This window comes from Dunckerocampus dactyliophorus, chromosome 19, assembly GCF_027744805.1.
Source record: "Dunckerocampus dactyliophorus isolate RoL2022-P2 chromosome 19, RoL_Ddac_1.1, whole genome shotgun sequence".
Lineage (NCBI taxonomy): Eukaryota > Metazoa > Chordata > Actinopteri > Syngnathiformes > Syngnathidae > Dunckerocampus > Dunckerocampus dactyliophorus.
Genome location: NC_072837.1, coordinates 7,986,154 through 8,009,427, shown reverse-complemented (window position 1 = coordinate 8,009,427; position 23,274 = coordinate 7,986,154). Strand labels below are relative to the sequence as shown.

At 42.6% G+C, this 23,274-nt stretch overlaps 1 protein-coding gene across 3 annotated transcripts; it reads left to right on the top strand.

The window, feature by feature from the left end:
* Positions 1-211: 211 nt before the first annotated feature.
* On the top strand, positions 212-10,268 carry cpsf2 (cleavage and polyadenylation specific factor 2). Of its 3 annotated transcripts, none has more exons than XM_054761698.1 (15): positions 212-346; positions 505-671; positions 743-902; positions 1,004-1,109; positions 2,539-2,668; positions 2,755-2,870; positions 3,110-3,297; positions 3,385-3,675; positions 4,278-4,378; positions 4,998-5,201; positions 5,282-5,434; positions 5,519-5,741; positions 7,154-7,468; positions 8,846-8,980; positions 9,893-10,268. In XM_054761698.1, exons 2-15 carry the CDS (start codon positions 523-525, stop codon positions 9,983-9,985), a joined length of 2,364 nt encoding a protein of 787 aa, XP_054617673.1. In that variant the 5' UTR covers positions 212-346; positions 505-522; the 3' UTR covers positions 9,986-10,268. The 3 variants fall into 3 exon arrangements, with proteins under 3 accessions (XP_054617673.1, XP_054617674.1, XP_054617675.1); XM_054761699.1 differs by having other exon boundaries at positions 221-418; XM_054761700.1 differs by lacking the exon at positions 212-346 and having other exon boundaries at positions 432-671.
* Positions 10,269-23,274: the final 13,006 nt, after the last annotated feature.

Below are 23,274 nucleotides of genomic sequence, written 5' to 3'. Positions count from 1 at the left end.
TGCCAAGAAGAATGGGGGAGTTAGTAATACACAGACATCAAATTTACGGATTTTACGTATTCTGAAGTAACTGTAACATTTTAAATGACTATAGTTTTAATTTTGTAAAGGTAAAGTAATTCAATGTTACTGAAACAACTTGCCATTGGTTTTAATTTCAGTATGTGTTTGATATCGACTTGGTACGTTCTAATACCCTTTGACACATGATGCAGCGGCAAACATGGCTGCTTGTCGCGGGTGTACGACGCTAGCCAAAATGTCTAAATATTGAAATTACACAAAAATAACATATTTGTTTGTTTGAACGCGTCAACTATATAATTCTACTATATGTAAAGGAATGGTACGTTTAGTATCATCAAGTTGCTTCATTAATTGTATCCAGAAGCTTGAGCATTAGCTAATAGACTTGCCGGTTAGTTAGCTTGAGCCGTAATTATGCTAAGCTAGCTCATGTTGTTTTGTTTTGTCAGCCAGTTTGTAACCCAAACTTTCTTCCAGACTAGTGAATGAGCAGCAATGACGTCCATCATCAAGCTGACAGCTTTATCAGGGGTTCAGGAAGAGTCTGCCCTCTGCTACCTTCTCCAGGTGGATGAGTTCCGCTTCCTTTTGGACTGTGGCTGGGATGAGAACTTCTCAATGGACATTATCGATGCCATAAAGCGGTGATTGTATAATTCCAATTTGTGATTATTACATGAAGACATGTATGTGATGTTTATTTTTGCTCCTGTAGGCATGTTCATCAGGTTGATGCTGTGCTCCTGTCTCACCCTGATCCCATTCACTTGGGAGCTTTGCCGTACGCTGTGGGAAAACTGGGTCTGAATTGTACCATCTATGCAACAATACCAGTCTATAAAATGGGCCAGATGTTTATGTATGATCTTTATCAGGTAAGAAATGGTCGTGGGCACATGTACAGTAGTTACTCAGACCTCAGTGACTCAGTTCGGGATACAGCATAACTCTTCCCTGTGTTCCTTTTGCCATGTAGTCACGAAACAACAGCGAAGATTTCACTCTGTTCACCCTGGATGATGTGGACAGCGCTTTTGATAAAATTCAGCAACTAAAATATTCACAGATTGTCAATCTGAAAGGTGAGTTCAAATTGCGTTGTGTTAACACTTGTGTTTATACTAGGTAGATTGTAGGGTCACGTGTCGAGATCCGCGCAAATAGCAAAAAAAATCTCATGATAGGATACGATTCGCGACAGATGGCTAATGATAATATCTCGATACGGCGGAAGGGTGAAACAGAAATAGAAAAAGATTATTTCATAGTTATAGATTTTACAGCATATTTTAACCAAGTAGAAACAGCAAAAATGCGACAATTTTTAGTGCAACATCAATGTAAACAGGATTTTATTTTAAGAATCTGACAAAAAGTGCCACTATTTTAACCTAGACACAGTATTCTCCATGAGCATGGTAATGAGTGAGGTGGCAGTGCGTGTATGTCATGCCGCCCGTGTGTCATATTTTTGTGAGACGCTCCTTACACACTGCAAGGTCCGTATTCAGCTTTGTCCCACTCATACTATAAAAACCAATGTGTGTCCACATTTTTTATTTCAACTATGCTGGAGCATCTTTTCATGTAAATTCTCCGCCCAAGTTCGCCATAGCGTGGCTTTTGTTTGTCTTCTTCTTTCTTTTCTTCTTCTTCAGCGACTTCCTCCCAATACTCTGCCACTCTTGCGAGGAGCATGAAATGTAAAATGGCGGCTCAGCTCACTGAGGAGTAACGGTGAACAAAGTTTATAGCAGCTATAGTTTAATAATAATAATAATTTAAAAAAAACAATGCACGGTGAAAGTGCATTGATAATCCAGCAAAGGGTTAAATGTCACGATAGTTCGATATGTCGCTATTTTGTTACACTCCTGAGTACATGGCATTGTACATCTAATATCTGATCTGTTGTAGCGGAAGGAGTTGCTGCTGGAGAACCCAGTATGCCTTGCAAGCACCTGTATATGACAGTTAAAGTTACGCGTTTGTTAGTTAGTCGTCTTTACCCACATAGAATGACATTTCATTGTTGTTGTGTGTTCACTTACCTGTTATGAGTTGTGCTGTCTATTTTTTTGCTTCGTCCCGTGAGTAAGACCGTCGTTTTGTATGATGACCAGTTTTCGTGTTGTCAAGCTCGTTGTTGGCCATCGCTCGCAAACACAAGTGCCTCTGACTCTGCAGATTTACGATGCCATCTACTGTATGGAGTTACCACAGACCACACAGACTGTCCTGTCCAAATGTAAAAGAAAACCCCAAAACAAACAACAAACAATCCCAAAACATAGTGCCAAATCTTTCTATGGCGGTCCAAATGTAATCATGGCGGGCCGCCACAAATAAATAAATGTATGGGAAACACTGTGCTGCTGTAACCACACAGTGCCACCATCTTACACTTAGGTTACTGTATACTTATTATGATGGGTTTTCTTTTTGATGTAAAAAATCTGCTTATATGTGGGGGTCACCTGTATAAACACACCATTTTTGTGTACCTTATAGGTAAGGGACATGGTCTCTCGATTACACCGCTCCCAGCTGGTCACATGATTGGTGGGACTATTTGGAAGATTGTGAAGGATGGGGAGGAGGAGATTGTTTATGCTGTGGACTTCAATCACAAGAGAGAAATGTGAGAACACATGCATGCAAAAACAAAATGTAAATATGATGGCCTGGCTCCTGCTGTAATGTTTGGGGTCGCTTTTCGGGTTCTAGCCACCTGAATGGATGCACCATGGAGAGCATCAGTCGTCCTTCCTTGCTCATCACGGACTCCTTCAATGCTGCATATGTGCAGCCACGCCGCAAGCAAAGAGATGAACAGCTACTTAGTAAGTTATGTTCTCGAGTGTCTGTTATTGTGCGTCCTCTGCTACCACTACATCCCTTTTCAGTCGAAAAGCTTTATCAAGATGTACTGTCAAGAAATGTATTAATTTATTAAACAATATGTTTACTGTTGTGGTTGTAGTTTGTTGTGAAGTGGCCAATATGCAGAATAGTAAGTAGTAATACAATGTGTGAAAAATGTGTTTCTCATCCTTGTCCTTTTTATTACCTCTGTGCAAAGCCAATGTAATGGAGACGCTCCGTGGAGATGGTAATGTGCTTATCGCTGTGGATACAGCTGGGCGGGTGTTGGAGCTGGCTCAGCTCCTGGACCAGATTTGGAGGACAAAAGACGCCGGGCTTGGAGCTTACCCGCTTGCCCTACTTAACAATGTCAGCTACAATGTTGTGGAGTTCTCGAAGTCCCAGGTATCATTCACTCATATTCTCATTTTACTTCCCTGCATGTCGGATGTAACAGTAAATTCCACTCATTTCCACACATTTTGCCCGCAGGTGGAGTGGATGAGCGACAAGCTCATGAGGTGCTTTGAGGACAAGAGAAACAATCCCTTTCAGTTCCGCCACTTGACCCTGTGCCACAGCCTAGCCGACCTGGCTCGTGTGCCCAACCCAAAGGTGGTACTGTGTAGCCAGCCGGACCTTGAGTCTGGATTTTCTCGAGAGCTCTTTATCAAGTGGTGCCAAGACAGCAAACACTCAGTCATACTGACGTATCGCACCACACCCGGCACACTGTCTCGCTACCTCATTGACCACCCAGGAGAGAAGATGCTGGATCTGGAGGTGAGAAGAAAAGTCACAAACGTTATTAGAGATTTAGATTTGCCCCGGGAGGTTTCTATTGCTCCTTTTAACCGCACAATACCGGCTTGACTTGGCTCGAAATATTACAGCACAAAACTGCAAAACCCATGCTGTATCAGTCATAATGAGAACTGCTGTCAAGCAACAATTTCTCAATATGTGGCTGTTGGCCAGGGTAAGGTAACACAATTTCATTCAAGAAGAGATTGAGGGCGTCCCAAATGGGTAGCTGCAACAAAATTGAGACTTCGGAGTATGTAACTCAGGGTAATCTAACATTAGCTAGTGTCTTCATTTTTAAACTTTCTGGCCAGCCAGGTACCTTAACATGTTACAGTGATGCTGTAGTGGCTAATCTGCTCAACCAATGAGCAACAAGCAGTGGTTTAAGTAACCCATATCGTATTGGCTTGGCACACTTCCAAACAGATACTACACATAGCAATCAGTAGAGAATAAAACTGTGTTACACCAAGTAGGTAGCGTGCAGTGGAAATGTGGTCATACTGTATTATATCACATGCTCAGACCAAACTGATAAAACATGTGTTCTGTCTTTGTCCCTCGTGTCATCACGACAGGTGAGAAAGAGAGTGAAGCTCGAAGGCAAGGAGCTGGAGGAATACATTGAAAATGACAAACTAAAGAAAGAAGCGGCGAAAAAACTTGAACAAGCAAAAGAGTAAGTCAAGTAGCGTGAAGAGTGAACTGAAAAGTCAGACATGCAGTGGAACCTTGGTTAGTGTCATTAATTAATTAATTAATTCATTCATTCATTCATTCATTCATTAACAACCAAATCAATTTTTCTTACATTGTGTCTTTGGGAACTGTCAAGTCTTCAGTTAAGGTAAAAGTAAGCATAAAAGTTTATTTATCCCTTTCATTCATCATTTATATGCATTTAAAATTGCTTTATGCATGTAAAACTATAATTGTAGAACTATAAAAACATTATGTTAACATTTTTAAGAGTCAGCCGCTGATGACATCATAGACGAGTGATGTAGCTGACGGTTCCTGTTTCCATGTAGTGGCAAGCTAAGGATGCTGACGTGGACGTTATGTGATAAAAATACATTAAGAACACATTGGACTCGCGCAGTGTATTAGTAACACAACAAGAGGCGCTAGCTGAGGAATGCATAACAACCAAGGCAAAATTGTGGCGTAAATTTTCAACGTTTGACGAAAAAGAAGCTAAACGAGGTCCCACTGTAGTTCGTAGTTCATTAAATTGTCACCTAAAAAGAAAGTGTAAAAGTGGTGAATAGCTACAAGGTACACCTTCACCCTCGCAGGGTGGATGTGGATTCCAGTGACGAGAGCGACATGGACGATGACCTGGATCAACCAACTGTAGTGAAAACCAAACACCATGACTTGATGATGAAGGGTGAGGGGAACCGCAAAGGCAGTTTCTTCAAACAAGCCAAGAAGTCCTACCCAATGTTCCCAGCGCACGAAGAAAGAATCAAATGGGACGAGTATGGAGAGATCATCAGGTATCCCATACGGGACACTGCAATGCAAAGGCCGCTAGACAAATGTAGCTGTTGTGTGTAAACAGTCAGTTTGATTTCAGGATTGAAGATTTTCTTGTTCCTGAACTGCAAGCTACAGAGGAGGAAAAAAGCAAACTGGAATCTGGGTTGACCAACGGCAATGAGCCAATGGATCAGGACCTCTCTGTTGTTCCCACCAAATGTGTTTCCAGCATTGAAAATCTTGAAATCAGGTGAGTTATCAGTGACTAGAGGCTATTTTTAGATTTTAAAGGGTGAATTAAAGCACTTAGCCAAATGATTCTTGTCTCCTGTAGAGCCCGAATAACATACATAGACTATGAAGGTCGCTCCGACGGTGATTCCATCAAGAAGATCATAAATCAGATGAAGCCCAGGCAGCTGGTGATTGTGCACGGCCCCCCTGAAGCCAGTCTGGACCTGGCTGAGTCCTGCAAAGCTTTTAGCAAGGACATTAAAGTGTACACACCCAAACTGCAAGAGACTGTGGACGCCACCAGTGAGACTCACATCTACCAGGTCAGCTTGTTTGCCCGTGTGCCGCCTTTCATTCATTCATTTTCTAAGATAAGAAGTTGGGCAGGTTGGACAATTAATGAGAATGAACTGGAAAGTTTAGATGGCTAGATAGATCAATACAGATATGAAATGAAGGGGTCACAACAGTAATATTTGCACAATACACACACACACACACAACATACAGACACAAACATAATATCCATTTTGTTTTGTCATACGACATACAAGAAAACTAATATCAATATGAAAAATTGACATTTTTGACTTAGCTGAGGAATTACCTTCATCAAGTTTGTTCATTTGAAATAATAGTAGTGGGGTCTTGATGTACCGACTGCAGTGTGCAGGAGTTATTCCTATAAGTGTCGTGTGCATGGGACTGATGCATAGTGATAAAATCTGATTCCATTTTGATGGATGGATGTAATAGACTAACCATCCATTTTGCAAAAGTAGATTTTATTCCTGTTGACTCCCAGGAATTTCCTTTTTATTTCAGATGGAAAGGTTCAAACCTTGGAAACTGACACACAGCACAGCTTATGTTTTCCAACTGAGAGTGGGCATGATCATAAAATTATTGTTATTATTTAATCATTTATTTCCACGTTCATTGATTGAACATTTGTATTAATGTTGGTTTTGAAGGATCCATCCATCCCTTTTCTATGCCGCTTGTCCTCATTAGAGTTGCGGGGATATGCTGGAGCCAATCCCAGCTAATTTAGGGTTAGAGGCGGGGTACACCGTGGACCTGTCGCCTGTCAATCGCAGTAGTCTTGAAGCAATGGGAGAGTAATGGTTTTTACTACTTGGTAGTTACCAGCAGAGGGCGCAAGTAATTCAATTGCTGCCTGAACCAGACGCAGCCAAATCACAAGTGAAAATACAGGTTTTCGTTCTAATTCAAATAAAATGTAACATAAATACAGAATTTAAAAAAGACCCACTTTTGAAGCATACCTATTCCAAACTACATAATAACTGCAGCAGTGTTTTTTGTGTTTTTTATATATATATATATATATATATATATATATATATTTTATTTCAAGTACCGCAACACTGTGCTATACCTTCTATACAAACTGAAGAGAATGATGTGCTGTAGCTTAATGAGATTTGCGCAGCAGTATTTCCGCCTACGTGCAGCTCCTGTACACAGGTGTCTTGTGCCTATAAATGGGAAGATAGATGCACAGTATAACTCAGACCTGAATAGTTGCAGCTGCTTACTGCTTTTCTGCAATACGCCATTTTGTTTTGCCGCGTCACTGAGTGGCAAACCATGCAGAAAATAGTAAAAAATAAAAAATTCTGATATAATACAAATATGCAGATCGTTTTTTAAATACTAAGAATTTTACTTATTTAACTTATTACCAACATCGCATTTTTCTGTGGTGAAGGTGCGGTTGAAAGACTCCCTGGTGAGCTCCCTGCAGTTCTGCAAGGCCAAAGATACGGAGTTGGCGTGGATCGATGGCGTGCTGGACATGCGCGTGGTGAAGGTGGACACGGGTGTGCTGCTGGAGGAAGGGGCGAAAGAGGACCTAGAGGAAGGCGAGCTGCCCATGGACAGCACCTCCGAGCTTGATGTCGACCACAGTTCTGTGGCGGTTGCGGCTCAGCGGGCCATGAAGAACCTGTTTGGAGAGGACGAGAAGGAACCTTCTGAAGAGAGTGATGTCATTCCCACACTTGAGCCCCTGCCCACATTTGAGGTGAGAAAAATTGTGCGACGGATTTGTTGTTTAGGCTTATTTTCTTGATTTACACATCAAAAGTGTTTTTTTTTCTACATGCATAGATCAGTAACATCATTGGGAAATTGGTAATAAATGTCTCTGAGTGGCATCTACTTTGCTCCTCAGATGTAGTGGATGACCTCATTTCAGTACATTTCACTTTTATGCAAGTTACCTTGACCTGAGGAGAAACTCCAAGCACCCAATGACTTTTAAGGGCCGCCTGCAAAAAGGTCTCATTTTCATGACTTAGGACAAAATCCCATCCAAACAATGTCATCTCATAGCTATAAATTGCAATGTGGTATTTTGTATGTGGTATTTGGTATTTAGTAATGTCACACACTGGGTGTCACGAGACACCCAACTCATGAGATGAGACGATACATGAGATTGGGTCTGCGAGGACATGAAACATGAAAAGTACAATGAAAAAAATAGGACTGGACAAATAAACTTTAACAGTCACAAAAAAATAAACTGGGTCAGGTGGATATGTTTGAGGTAGGCAAGTTCATTTTGTTGCATTTCATGTTGCTACCACTTTGAAATAAGTTCGGCGTGCTGGCTCATTCATGTTGATGGGCTCCCCTTGATCGTTAATATTCCCAATGGGGGGCTGTGGCATTTGGCTTCGCAAGCATTTTTTCCCCCTCCTAATTTCTACGTTACCTTGCATTGCTCCTCACAGGGATCCGCTCTTTTGCTGTGTGTATGCTAGCAGCCCCCGCTTCCCCCACGGAGACAAAGCGACTGTATGACTGACGGGGTCTCACTCTGTTTGCTGTTGTTCTGTGATGCGTCTAGGTGCTGAACCAATGTAGCGTGAACCCTCTTCCTACCTGTTTTGAGGCAAGAGACGAGGAAAACAGACACGCGTGCACATGGCAGTAAATGGAGGCCCAGCAAAATGATCAAGTCCATTTTCATTTATCGTGTGATTAATTTCTGTATTTATCGCGAGACAGTTTGTTTTCTAAACGAGAAATCTCGTGACACCCCAACTCATATCACACACGTCTCCAATACGCAAGAAGGTTCTCATTAAGCGTCACTATGTGGTGTTGCACAAAAAATGCCAACCTATACGTATTCATGCAAAAGCACATTGAACCAAATGTGATGTAATTTCTTATCATGCAAAATCAGTGTAATGTTGGAGTTAAAACTCAATTAAAGGGACGATTGTCCCATTTTGACAGATATTAGAGTATCCCCCAAAGTCTAGAGTATTGACTGGAGATGCATGTCATTAATATTAAGTATTAATATTTTCACAAGGACATAAAACCAATCCAACTTGTCCTTGGAGTTAATGTCCAACCCCCCCATTCTCTGCTGTGCTTCGTCCAGATGCCAGGACATCAGTCGGTGTTCATCAACGAGCCTCGCCTGTCCGACTTCAAGCAGGTCTTGCTCAGAGAAGGCATCCAAGCAGAGTTTGTGGGAGGGGTGCTGGTCTGCAACAACCTGGTGGCTGTCCGCAGGGTGAGTAGTTGTCGTTTGTTATACAGACGATGTTATTGAGTTGTTGTAAATAAAATGTTACATGAAAAACAATATGAGGAAGTATCTTGTATTGGGGTGTACCAGGCACTTGCATGTACATTCCAGCATGTAACAAAGGTGTCATTTAATTAATTCTATTGCTCCTCCCACATGTTATTAATGATAAAACACCACTTTGCATAATAGAAATTTGCAAAACTGCTCGAAATTATCCACAAAGTCAGGAAAATTACAGTAATACAGCCATGTTCAAGTGGTGGCACAAGCAAAGGGGCTGAAGCACAAGTGCACCGTGTGAATGCTTTGTCATTGATTGTACATTCCGATGTCAATATTGATTGCCATATTTCCAGTTGGAGCTGAATGAGGTTTAAAATGTCATCTTTTCATCAGCAATGTTCTTGATGATAAGCCATGTTTTTACTGGTAAGATCAAAGACGATAAGTGTTTAAAGAGTAAAAATAATAGTCGCTATTACCAAAATGCAACATTACATTCAACCCAAACAAAACACACACAGCTTGCCAAAGTAGGACAAAAAACTCACAGGCTTATGAAGAGTCCCACCTCAGGGAGAGGGAAAAAAAGAACCACGAGTAGAACTTAACAACTCAAATAAAAGGAAGCGTATGAGCAAACCAGGACATCAACAAGAAAATGTATAATTGACAAGAACTTAAAATAGACGCAACCCAGAAAATGAACTCAGAGACAGTTTGAGGAGTCAGCGTCAGTGCAAGTGAAAGTGGGAAAACATCTGAAGCTTTTATGTGTATATTTGATAGCATTCCTTTAGTTTTTGTGCCACCCAGGTGATGATAAGGTCTTAAAAGAAAGTTAATTAAGTCCATAGCCTTGATCACCCATATGTCTCTGTGCTCTTGGTCCAGACGGAGGCGGGACGCATTGGCTTGGAAGGCTGCCTGTGCGACGACTACTTTAAGATCCGGGAGCTGCTGTATCAGCAATACGCTGTAGTATAGCAGCAGCAGACACCACAGAGAGCATCTTTTATGAGGACTTTACCCAGAGGAGATGACCGTCCCACACTTGAGCTCCCTCTGGCCCTTGGGTACCTCCAGCTGTGTCCCTACTGCATCCATTGTACAGTTTCATTTTTTTATATTTTCTCCAGGTGACATTCTCTCCTGCTAGGAGCAGCTGTTTTGTTGTTATTGTTGTTGTTTATACCCGGACTGATCATGTATGTGACGAGAGATACCGCTCCATCTTATTTTCACATTAAATACACAATACTTTTCCAAATCTGACTGCCTGCAGTTGTCTTTGATGTCGAAAACAAGAAATGTTTATTTGTAATAAACCAGAACAAAGGTACTTTATATGCACTTCTTATATACACATCATACACAACTAGGATTGTTAAAGTTACCCAGTTGCTGTTCCTTAGGGGAGGGCAATGCACTTTCTCCACAGTCTCTTCTTTGCTGCAGCGGCGCATTTTCTTGATGCCCTCAGTCTCATTTGTATAACATTTTCCTCCAACAAATAAGTACGTTCTTTTTTTCACTGTTGTCTGACCGCTGCCAGTCAGGTACTGCAAATCAACCATTTTTTGCAGCAAATAAAAAATCTTTCTTGGCCACATGGACATGATTAAACTGCAAAGCTTTTCAGTTTTTGATTTCAGGCGGTGGGAGGAGCATCGCAGCAAATACCGGTGTCTGCTGTTGCACGTCAGACTGTCAACGACGACACTGCAGGTGCTCCGATCTCCGTCAAATTTAATTCAAGTGAGTATCTGTACCTTAATCCGACTGTTTTATATACAGTATGTCGTAACTGGTGCCCCCGACTGTCTTCTACCCTTTTTTCCGTAAATTGGAAATGCTACAATGCTGCAGCCAACGTGAGCTGCAGTGACAGCAGATAGAGACATGCATCCATTTCCAGCTGTTTCTTGCACTCCCTGCCTAACAGTATCAAGCGTACTCATGCAGCAGGTTCATGTGTCACACTGGTGATATGACATTGTCCCTGAAGTGATAAGTGGGATTGAAAAGACCTCGGCCTTGCCATGCGATGAGCTTGGATTACCCGTCTCTTTTATCATTTTAGGTCTGCCGCAGCCTAACAGATTTCAGCTTGTTTTCCTTATCTATTTTGGGCACACTGGATAGTAGCAGTGTATGAGAAAGATGGGTGATAAGAGGGATTGTTGGTGGCGTGAGGATGGAAGGGCGATGCGGGGCGTCCACAGCGGACCGTTGCGTCAGCTGCAGCCGTGGTGGCACATTGGTTCGGTTGATTAAGTTTCCAGCGCCGTGCGAATCCCCAGGATAGATCTGTAACACAAGGCAGCTGTGGAATGCCACTTTTACACATACCAAAACATTCACTCCCCTTTCTCTTTATCGCCACCATTTCTCTCCAACCTTGCACATGCCCAGAGTGTGAGGACAAGGGAGTCTTCTCACACACACAAGTAGGACAAGGAAAGTGGGCAGTGTTAAGGAGTGTGTGTGTTGGTGGGGGCTGATCATGCACATGGTTGGAAGAGTTAGACTTGAGCACGGATGACTGGCTGTCGTGCAAGCGTGTTTTTACACAGTTGCGTAACATACAGTTTTGCACTTTAGACACATTAAAATTTAAATGCTCTGTTTTAATCCGTGGCTCGCACAGACAAAAAAAAAACTTCCATGTGCACAGAAATGCACCAATTATGCCTTCATATATTTATTTATTTCCCCCCACTCCACCTGTGAGGGGCTGAGCAGGAGGGGGGGAAAAAAAGAGCAGCGCTCCAGTGCCACAAAGCATGCCAGCCCTTGCCCAGTCACTGCTTTTCATTTTGATAATTGACCAGCAACGCCAGAAATGTCCATCAGCTAATCCTCTTAGCTTTCATAATGCTGACTCTGTCACAGAAGCCCCTTTTTTAATGTAACAAGCAGCTAAGCCCAGCAAGCAGGCCCCGGGGCTCTGTGGACATTCTGCCCCCTAGAGGCCGACTCAAGATCTGCTCTCAAACCACACAACCTGTCAGATAAATCACATATTTGTACAGTATCTCTGCCCCTTTGCTTTAAATACTATTCTTTTAGTGCAGTTGTCTGTAAGAAAGGAGAACTTCGACAGAGACCAGTCATTCATTCGTATGTAGGATGGATGAAATATAATCCCTTTTCTCTTCACTAAGCAGACCACTTTATTCCTCTAACATCAGTGTAATCATGTGAAAGTGGATGCGTTTCTGTGAAGTCGCAAAATAGTCAAACATAACATAAGGCACAAAAAAATCCCACATATCCCTCTCTAAAAATAGGACTCCGGCTCGTAAATCTGCCCAAATGTTAATCGTGCTGAAAGTTCTCATGTTTGGTTATTCCTCTTTTATGCTCCAGCACACTAATCCACAAAACGATATAGTTTAGCCGCACAATGGGATATTATCGTGTTTATCTGAAACAGGACATCACAATAATAAATAAAAAGTTCCTTCGCATCAAACTAGGCAAGGGAAAGACATGACCAAATGACACAATACGGATAAAAGACACATATCCAAATTCTAGCCCATAAACCCATTCACTTAATTATTACCTGACGAAAACTCGAGTTTCACTGACTCATTGTTGCTTGACAAAGACTCAAGTTTCACTGACTCGCGGCTACTCAATGAAGACTTGAGTTTTACTGGCTCATGGGTGCGTGACAAAGATTCGTTCACTGACTCACGAGTGCTCAACATAGACTCGAGTTTCAGTGACTCACGGCTGCTCGACAAAGATTAAAGTTTCACTAACTCAATATTGCTCGACAAATACTGGAGTTTTACTGACTCACGAGTGCTGGACAAAGATTCAAGCTTCACTGACTCGCAGCTTCTTGACGAAAACTATTTTCACTAACTCACAGCTGCTTGACAGACTTGAGTTACACTGACTCACATTCTTGACGAAGACTTGAAATTACCGACTCACAGGTACTCGACAAAGATGCAAATTTCACTGACTTGCGGGTGCGTGACGAAGATTCATTTTCACTGACTCGGAGGCTCACAACGTACACTCGAGTTTCATTGACTCATTGCTGCTTGACAAAAACTCCAGTTTCACTGACTCACAGGTATTCGACAAAGATGCAAATTTCACTGACTTGCGGGTGCTGGACAAAGACTCGAGTTTGCGGATGCTCGACGAAGTTTCACTGACTCTGAGACAATGTGCACTGATCAATACTGTAATGCCGCTTGTTGTGGGGAAGGAGAGACTCACGTCGCCGATGCACTTTAATCACTTTATTAACAGCGGAGAACACTGCAGGACTTTACATCCACGCCAACATAAACACACTTCCCAACTCTCTCCAAACTCACAGCTAGCACTGAGCCTAGCTCTCCTGCTCGGGACGCCCACCGTCACTTCCCGATGAACTAAAGCTGTAATGACACTCTGCCGTATAAAAAGTAAAATATTAAAAACAAGCGTAAGACATTACTAGCACAGCTTTGTTCTGTGGGTCGTGGATAATAACAAGCCTAGTAGTGCTGTACAACTTTTATCCGCAGTCCCACAGTGCCCTCTACTGGTCAACATTAATTTTTTTCCCCTTTTTTCTTTTTTTTTTCCTCTACTGGTCAACATTCAAACTGGACACCAACCTGTCTATAGAGGCCACCTGTCCATAGCGGCCACTTTTGAAGTCTCCCTCTAGTGGCCGCTATAGACAAGTTTGACTGTACCTGTATATGTGTATATACAGTATATATGTATATATCTAAATTATTATCGATATGAATGAATGAAACAACTAGTGATTGCCATGAAAGGATATTATCTTTCATAGCGGTTGACTCTTCTTCATCGATCTTAAAATTTGCATTGATTAGCTCCTCCTCTTTCCCAAACTTTGAGATATTTTTGGAGCAAGTCGCGGCGTGTGTGAGTGTCAGGAAGAAAAGCTTTGACTCACTTGGCTCACTGACTCAATGAATAAAAAAACAATACAAAAAAAACCTGTCAATTCATAATTCATCCACATGACAGGTGTGGCATATCAAAATACTCATTAGACAGCATGATTATTGCCTTAGACTGGCTACAATAAAAGGCCACTCCAAAATGTGCAATTTAACTATTAAATTCCGAATGCAATTTTCACACTTTTCACTTTCCTCAGTCCCTCCCAAGGCTCTGTGGTACTGTGGTTCTGTAAGGATCCATTTCTGTACATGCCCACTTTAGAGGTACAGAAAAAAGGCTGTTTTTAGCTGATCCTTTTACACAACCTGCTCCGCACACCCGTCCACAAAGCGGAAAAGCTCACAAGCACAATTTCATGGCGCCACTCGCCAGATTGTCCACAATACCGCAGCTGTGATGGCGCCTTTTTTTTGTCACAACAATGCTTTTGGCCCACTCATCGCAGAGCGTCATCCTGGCCGGCCGCTCTGGCAGAGCCATGTGCACGATCATGGGTGTGTGAGCGGTGGATTTTTCAGGACGGGTCATATGAGACTGCTTGGCTTCAGAACAAACAGTACATTCTTCTCCTCTCTGTGCAAAACAAACCTGAGCAGCTGGTTGTCCGAAAGCACTTTGCTGAGGTCACTATCCGCTTCCACGCGCGCTTCCAGACGGTCAGCAGAACGCAACCTGGCCGGGTCCGCTCTTCGCACTCAGCACATCACTCAGCCGCGGACGTATGTGATGTGGCACAAGCGACGCAACCTTGAGAGATGCGAGGAGACCCCTGCCGATGATTAATTCAAAGCACATTAAGGATTAGCTTTGTGTGTTTACCCCTGCAGACCACTGTGGCATGGTTGAAGGGATGAATCATCGCCACTGAATGATGTCCGTGTGAGAATGAGAGGAGCCCAAACAGACGAGTGTGAATCCATATGAGCCAGTCAGCACTGCGACTGTTTGTCTTTGTGCATGTCTCAGGTCAAGAGGCCACTGAATCACTCTCAGCTCTGGAAGAACATGATTTGTTCACTTTTTGGACTTCCTTATGTCTCCCAAGTGGCAGTGTGCCAAAGAAAAGGAAAGCCATGAAAGTGAAAGTGAAAATGAACATATTAATCATCTCCACGAGAGGAGACCCACCCACCGATATTGGCCGCTCCTTTGCTCCCAGCCACTTGACTGTCTCGGCCATCATTATGAAGATTATTGAATGCTAGAGGAGTCATGGATTCTGTGCGCTGTTACAAGGAGCTCTGGGAGCTAAGAGGAAGTTATCCTTCCAATATAAAGGTAAGCATTTCTTCTCTTTTTCTGACTGTTTCATTTAAGTCTTGTATTTAATCTGTTGTGTTCTGTGTACAGTGTAAGTGACTTAGGAGTTAATTGAGGTGGAAGTTCCGACTTGCACTAAAACTCAACCTACATTACAGGTGAGGAACGGACCTCGTTCATAGCCCGAGCCCCACCATTACGGATAAAATCTATGCTTTGAGGACTTTATTCACATTTTTTGCCATTTTAGGAACAAAAGCATGAATGGATCACTCCACCCAAGAATCTAAATGCCGCAGTCGGTCCATGGGGGAATGTCTTTCCTCCGAGAACCAGGAAGTAGCCAGGTAATGAACAGATGGGCAAAACGACTTAAATACAGCAATTTCATTTAGTTTTGTCACTTCTGTTGAGTGACAATACCAAGGGAAAACTATGCACATATCAATTAAGACCCCAGTAAATGTTGGTGCAAATCTGGATAAAAATGCAATTATTCTTTCTCTTTTTGCTGTTTGGGACGCAAAGGAATCCCTAGAATGTCCCATCCATCTAATCTTTGTCATTCTCCATGAACTGGGCGTTATTCTGCTAACAAACGATAAACAGATATACCCTATTCTCCACAATGACTGATGCAGGGGTGGTAACATTACAATTCCAATAATACATTCCTGTATCTGCACTGTTATCCAGATTGTCACCAAAATGTAATGCGTACTTCCATGTGCCACACCTCTACGGGTTTTCTTGAGTTTTATTTCACACCTCAACTATTTACAGGAGCACAGGTTCGGTTGATAACCTTAGAATCGTAGGAACAGCATCAAATGATTACTCATTACTATACAGTTTGTAACTTAGGAACAACAATAGCCGTCACATAACAGTGGTCTCTCCGGTCTTCGCTCGTTACAATCATTTGAATAGTTGTAACAAAGATACTTGAATGATACTTTGAGTCTTTGTTCTTTTCTCCCATTGGTTTACTTTATACAACCCCCAAGTAGTAATAATGTGTGTCATTGTTCCGTCTCATTGCAACTGCCACATCAGTTCTACAGTATCAGAGGTTTACACGACACGTGCTTTTGGCATCATAGTTGTCATAGAAACTGTCATGTTCTTTGATAAAAAACACGTACAGACACGTGACACTTACTTTTCACAACATTCTCAGATGAGCCGAATTTGACAGAACATACAGTACAGGCCAACATTTTGGACACACACACACACACACACACACCACAGCTGGATGGTCCCAACCCCGTTAATGAGGCAAGAAATTCCACCGAGTAACCCTGGCCTGGCACACCTGTGAAGTGAAAACCATTTCAGGTGACTACCTCATGAAGCTCACTGAGAGAACACCGAGGGTTTGCAGCGCTATCAAAAAAACCAAAAAAGACATAAAATATATTCTAAAATATAAGACATATTAGAGTTGTTTCACACTTTAGTACATAATTCCACAGCAACTATGGTGTGTTCATGGACCGCTCAACGAAATGCGAAATCTCAGTGCTTGAGAAAAAAAAACTTTATCAGTGAAGCATAAAGTCATAAACATGTAAAAACTGTGGGCTTTTTTAAACATTGGTGCATGTATGCTGTATATTTTACCTGTATTATAACATATTTCTAAATTATTACAGATTTAGGGTGAATTAGGTGTGTTTTCTGTGGGGAAAAAAAGGCTTATTTTTTTTGAGAGAGAAAAAAAATGTGCCCAGAAATCTGCGAATGCAGAAGCAGGAATGTGCAGGGCATCCATTGTATGCATTGTAAGTGAACCCTTTACTTGTGAACACTTACTTTAGGTAATATGTGCACTAATGGTGATATGTAGTATGTAATAGGTTAGTCTCTGTATTTATTTCACCTAATAGTCCGCCTTTCGAAACATCTCACATTAAGAAAGAGCAGCTGTTGTTTGTGTAACGGTTATGCAAAAATGCCCTAACAAACTTGGTATTAAAGATCACAAACCTCTTTCAAAATATTACCAGTGCCCTTTGGAAAACATGTTTTATCATTTGACCAAAGTAAAAAAAAAAAAGCCTCATGCCTGCTTGTGAGTAATAATAACATTATGACATTAACAACGCCCACTCAAGCACGGAGGAGTGCAGGGTTCTCAAACCACACATTTGGCTCGTTGGCTTTACTGCAGCGCCAGTTCTAAGTGAATGACGTGCAATGACTTAGCCTCACATGTCCGCTGGCTGTCTGAATATAGATTTCATAGTCTGTCCGATGCTATCTTCCTAGAATGAATGAGCAATTTGCTCCCCATGACCTCCTGTTCTTTGCACTGCTCTTCCTTTGTAGTCTGCTTTCGGAATAATCACGTTATTTATGTGCCGCTCGCTACAAAAGGAGTCTCTTTCCCATGTTTATCCAACTTTTTGATCTTAGTCGGGAGCAGTAGTGGTAGCAGCATCACAAAGGAAGAGCTCTACAGTTTGCACAGTCACTCTGACAGCCATAATCAGGCCAACCCTTTCTACTTATTGCGCAGGCTTCATTGTTAATGTGGATTCGATAATGATCACTAAACCACCGCGTTGCTTTTCTTTTCTGACTGAGCATTTGAAATGAGTTAGTAAGAATCCTATTTGGGTTAGTAAGCAGGTTGATTTTGTTCATGGAAAGTGAATAAGAATGCAAGACCGTTCCATTTTTTTGGTAGTGGTACATAAAGACTCAAACAGCAAAAAGAAAAAATTCCACCCAAAAAAAGAGAAAAATCTTCGGAGCCCCGTCGGTTGGCTTGTTAGTCAGCAGGCTAAGTTAACGGGACTGCACCGTTTTTGAGTCAAAGTGCCGGGGAGCGGTTCTATCGAGAACTGAAGGTGAGGACCGAAAATGATGTTTAATCGAAGTTTTTTTTTGTTTGCATGTTAGCAGTTTGTTCGAACTGTGCCACCTTGGATGCTTTTATTGCAACACAAAAAAGTCAAATTCGTGTTCATTCGTTTTTTTTAGCTAGCAGGCAACTTTCTGGCTCCTTGAAAATATGACGACCGAAATGTACCTTTTTTTTAAAATTCTGGAGCAAACAAAAAAAAAAGATAAATTCCTAAGACAAAAGTGATTTGTGGTTATTTGGACGTCTGTACGGTAGTTAGCCTGCGACTTTATGGTTCACGGAGGATGATGTGAAACGGTGAGACTGTACCATTTTTGATTCCAGGTATTGAAATTCCCCAAACAAAAGTGAAATCAGATTAGGTTTGTGAATTGACATGCAACATTTTGTTCATGGGGGTTTGATGTAAGACTGTAGAGTTGTACTATTTTTTGGCTCTGTAGTTGGGGCATGTTTGACCCGCACGCTACTTTCCAATTCATGGAAAATGATCTAAGAAGTCAGGACTGTACCATTCTGTCACTATATTGAGCAATCAAAATATGCGACTGAGTCAGCTGGTGTTGCGTTTTCAGTCTACAAATGCTTTGTGCGTGGAGGTAGATCTTTTTGAGCCCTGAGGTAGGATCATCATTTTTTAAATGACAGCTGCATGAAGGTGTTTTCAGGTTCTAGAAACGAAGAAACAAGTCCAGGAGAAGCTTCCGGAGCAGTCGCCCGAGTTGCATTAGTGTGGATGTAGATCTTTTTGAAAAAAAAAAAGTGTGTTTGTGCCGGCATAGCGTGTGCTAGCAGCTGCATGGTGTTTTCAGGTTCTAAAAATGAAGACACCAGTGCGGGAGACTCCTCCAGAATAGTCAGTGGCGTTGCTCTCTCGCCTCTTCTCCCGTTTCCGCTTCATACCTGAGCGGGCATACAAATAAAGCAGCGGGACAGGCACAGAATGCTCAACGCTCGTGATGAATATTTTATTTTATTTTCTGCTGTTAACTGAGAAGCCTTTCCAAGGAGCAAAATCCGCAGTTCTCCAGAGACGCCGAAGCTTGTACTGTTCTCTTAGCAGCAGCCATTGGCCAAAGAGGGCTTGGTTAAAAAGTAGGCAGGTTGGGTAGAAAAAAGGGATCTCCATCTGTCTGCTAGCTTCATTAGGAAAGTATTGAATAGTATGCCAGCACTGCGCAATGGAAGGTGTCATACTTCCTTTTTCTATATCAAGCATACGCCTCAGCAGCATCAGCTGATAGAAATACACGGTATAGACCCGCATAGTTCTAGGACGAGGACATACTATATTTTAAACTGCCCTTTTGTTTCCTTGTGCAAACTAGACACTGACATTTGGATAGAAAACCACAGATACCTCTTACACTTTTGCACAATTTGCCCACAGTTTATCTTTCTGGGAATGAAATTTATTTTGATAGAATCCGTCTAGATCCAGACGCGTTCAGTGGGGTAACATGGGTTGCTAGCTCCCTAGACCTAGTGCTCCTCAGGTCTTTTCCACCTGTTGTATTTTTGCCTTTTTGACCGTTTCGGGCCACCATATACTGCACGGCGCTCGTGTTTGGACCGAACAAACGTGAGTCACGTTGTTTGTGAACTGATAGAGACTCCTGAACAAGTATGGGACGGGGGCGTTTGAAAATAAGGGAAAATTCTGGTTGTTTCCAACAGAATTTCCACCGGCAATGGCACCACCCCCCACCCCCGACTCAAAACATTTTCCAGTGGGTGGTGGTGGGGATTGTGGCGGCATGACCCGACTGCCTAAGGTGGTGCAACAGTGTTACTTTAGGGATAAATAATGGATTTTTAAAAAAAGAAAATAAGGGAAATTCTGGTCTTTCCACCAGAATTGATTTTAGAGAACTGACTTTACCGACTACAGGATGTCTTATGCCAACGTTGCCTCGGTGTTGCCAACCGGACTGGACTGGAAGTGGACTGGAAGCTGTGCAGCTCTGGCAGTACTGGAAAGGATTTAATTTCATGGAAGTTTAAATACAGAAAACTATTAAAATACTGCAAAATACGTCAGTTTCCCGGGGAAAATGGAAGGTTTGTTGTGCTGAAAATGGATTATTCTCAATTATGACCTGAACTATCTGCATAGTCCTATTATTCTTTGGAAATTTTACATCCATATCCCACAAGTTTGCCCAAGAGGGGCGACCACCCCGGTTGCCCCCACCCAGGATCACTGTAATGGGGAGGAAAAATGATGACAATTTTCAAGGACCATGACTGACAGGGTCCCCTAGAAGGTGGTAAAACATGGATGGGGCCAAAATTCTACAGTATTTTGTCCTGGGGTTCTAAATCCCTGGTGGCACCCATGCCACACAACTGGTCTGCATATGTTTACCACCTAAAGGCACAGAAAATGACAAGGGGGCTGGGCGACTTTTTGATTCCAGGACAGGGTGAGTGTTTGCTTCCATGCTGATTCAAAAGCCAAAAAGAGAAATTCCTCAAACAAACTGGAAAACCACATGGAGCGCTATCTTCGTGTGCAAACCTGACAAACAAACATGTCAGAGTGTGTGTGTGTGCTATCAACACAAAGAACGACAAAAAACACCAATTAACTAAGATGAAAGGCGTAGTGTTGGTAGTGTGGAGTTCTACCTGGACAGGTTAGGCTTTGATCAGTGGTCTTGTGAGGGGAAAAAAAATAAAATAAATTAAACCGCTGAGAAGAATTTTGCAGTATCTGGAGCTTCTGCATCAAAATTCAATATTATGAACTTTTGAACCAGGTCTGATTAGTCCAGTACAAGTGTTCATAGTCATTACCGTCAGCAAAACCCTGTGATTAGTTGAGACAGTACTCGTTATCAACCTTATTATACTGGCATAGCCTTTGAACTGAATTTCATTCTACTGGACAAAATATGTATGAACAAAGTATGTTGTTTGCTTGGTTAATGGGTAAATAAATGTCTTGGAATCTTTATAATTGTGCCCTGGCTGGCTCTGTGTTACCACCTTTAAAGGCTGACGACGGTACAAAACCGGTGACTCATCGCAGCCGGGATCAGAAATGAGCATGTCAGAGTCAAGTGGCAATTGTTGTGCAAAACTCTTTGTTTAACACCCTTGACATCAAGCCATTAGTTGACGTGCGGCGCGAAAAACATGACTCACGCTTGGCATTAATACCAAACAACACATTCACGCCGACTTACTACTCCTTTCTGCATCAACCCACGTTGAAACACCCCCACTGAAGCGGTCACTTTCTGCAGAAAGAAGCGAAATGGTGTCCGCTGCCAGGGTGCTGTTCGAAGGCAGAGGAGGCCTCGTGTGTGTGTGTGTGTGTTTGACCAAGGCATGGAGTGTAAAGTCGTAGCTAAATCTCTGTAAGCAGGCCCTGGCATTGCTCCCCAATTGCCTGCCTGCTGTGTGGGCAAGGGCCCGGAAGGGACTTAATCCCCTGGCATGGATGGAGTCACACATGTTGATGGACGTGTGTGTGTGTGTGTGTGTGTGTGTGTATATGTGCAAGGATAAAGGCAAAACTTGCTGAGACATCCAAAAAGCCATGCTGAGTAGCAGCCTTCACAGAATGTTTCGCATGCTTCTTGGAGATGGTGCGTGATTTTTTTTTTTTCCTCCCCCCCTTCTTGGAGGTCTGCCTGATACAGTCCCGATCTTACATAACCTTTTCGTCTGCAGGAGATGGCACTGCAGCGCAAGGCCTTTTACCTTTCACGCTGCTGTCTTTTTTGTTTAAGTGTGCAGCGGTAGAGGTGGCAGTGTTGTCATGCTGTTTCAGCCTTGACGGCGTAGATGCCTACAAGGGCGAGACAGATTTCTTATCTTGGCAGTTAAGGTGACCTCCGTCTACGGCACAGCTTGCCAAGTCCTCTAAAATGTTGTAAAAGGTTAGCCCAACATGTCTGGGAAATACGTAGCCTCGCTTTGAGGTAACCTCATTCGATTCATAGCTAATGCTTCCACTTTTGGAGCTTGTAAATTATTTTAATGCATTTGCTGCATAGATTTATGGGACGCTTGATGCTCCGTAATATCTGCATGCTATAACGAGGAAGCTATTAGCTTAGAGAACTATGAGAATATCTAACCTATCGGTGGAGCATTGCATTAAATCAAGCTCGATGTGCTGGAAGCTGTCCATCTACGGTACGTCCAAGTTTCATCAGGCACAACTGCCCACTCTGAGATTCAGTACAAGAACTGTATAGCAAATTCTGTCTTTACAAATATAGTACAGCAGATCCCTCATCTGGGAGGAGCTTGGAGCAAAGCCGGTGCTCCTCCACATTGAAAGCCTTTGACATTGGCGCCAAATGTGGTGGCTCGGGCATCTGGTTAGGGTGCATCCTGGACGCCGCCCTTGGGTGGTATTTTGCTCCTGTCCGACTAGCAGGAGGCCTCGAGAAAGACCCAGTACACGTCGGAGAGACCATGTCTCTAGACTGGACTGGGGATGCCTTGGGTTCCTCCAAGAGGAGCAGGACAAAGTCGCCAGGGAAAGGGAAGTCTGGGCTTCTCTGGCTGCTGATCATGAGTGACTTACCACTGGAACGCTCCGGCCCTGCTTCTCCATTTCAGAGAAAGAGATGAGGCGAAAAGGAGAGTCAAACTCAAAGAACGGGGAATCGTATTCTGCCTCATGGCTTCAAGAGCTGTGCATGCTTCTGGCGTTGTCACAAGTCAGTCATCCAAAGCCTTTCTACTAACATACAAAAGATTACCATCAATGAACACACCCACAAAATCTGTGGTTAGACCCTGGAACAAATTTTGTAGGAACAAAGTTTGCACTTCGAGAAGCTCTGTATTTCAGGATGAACTTAAAGCATCTGATTATCGGAGAACAACGAGATCATGTGGTCTTGGAAAATTCACCCTGCAAACTCATCCCACAGAAATAATGGTGCAGCAGAGGTTGCTGTTAAAATAGTAAAACAAGCCCTCGCTAACCTTGGTGGAGAAGAAGTTGTGCCTTTGGGAGGATTCCAAACGTTCCTCTTCATGGCAACCAATCGTGCAAATGAGATGGCACAAGATTGCAAAGCAGAGAAGTCCCAACGCTGTTCTACTAGGTCTGCAAGCAGAAGCCGGAGTCACGTTTCAACCAAGTGACTAACTCGTCAACAAACAGGAGGTCATTACTCAATGTTACAGTCTGACTCACGGTGTGGTATAGCTGCCATGG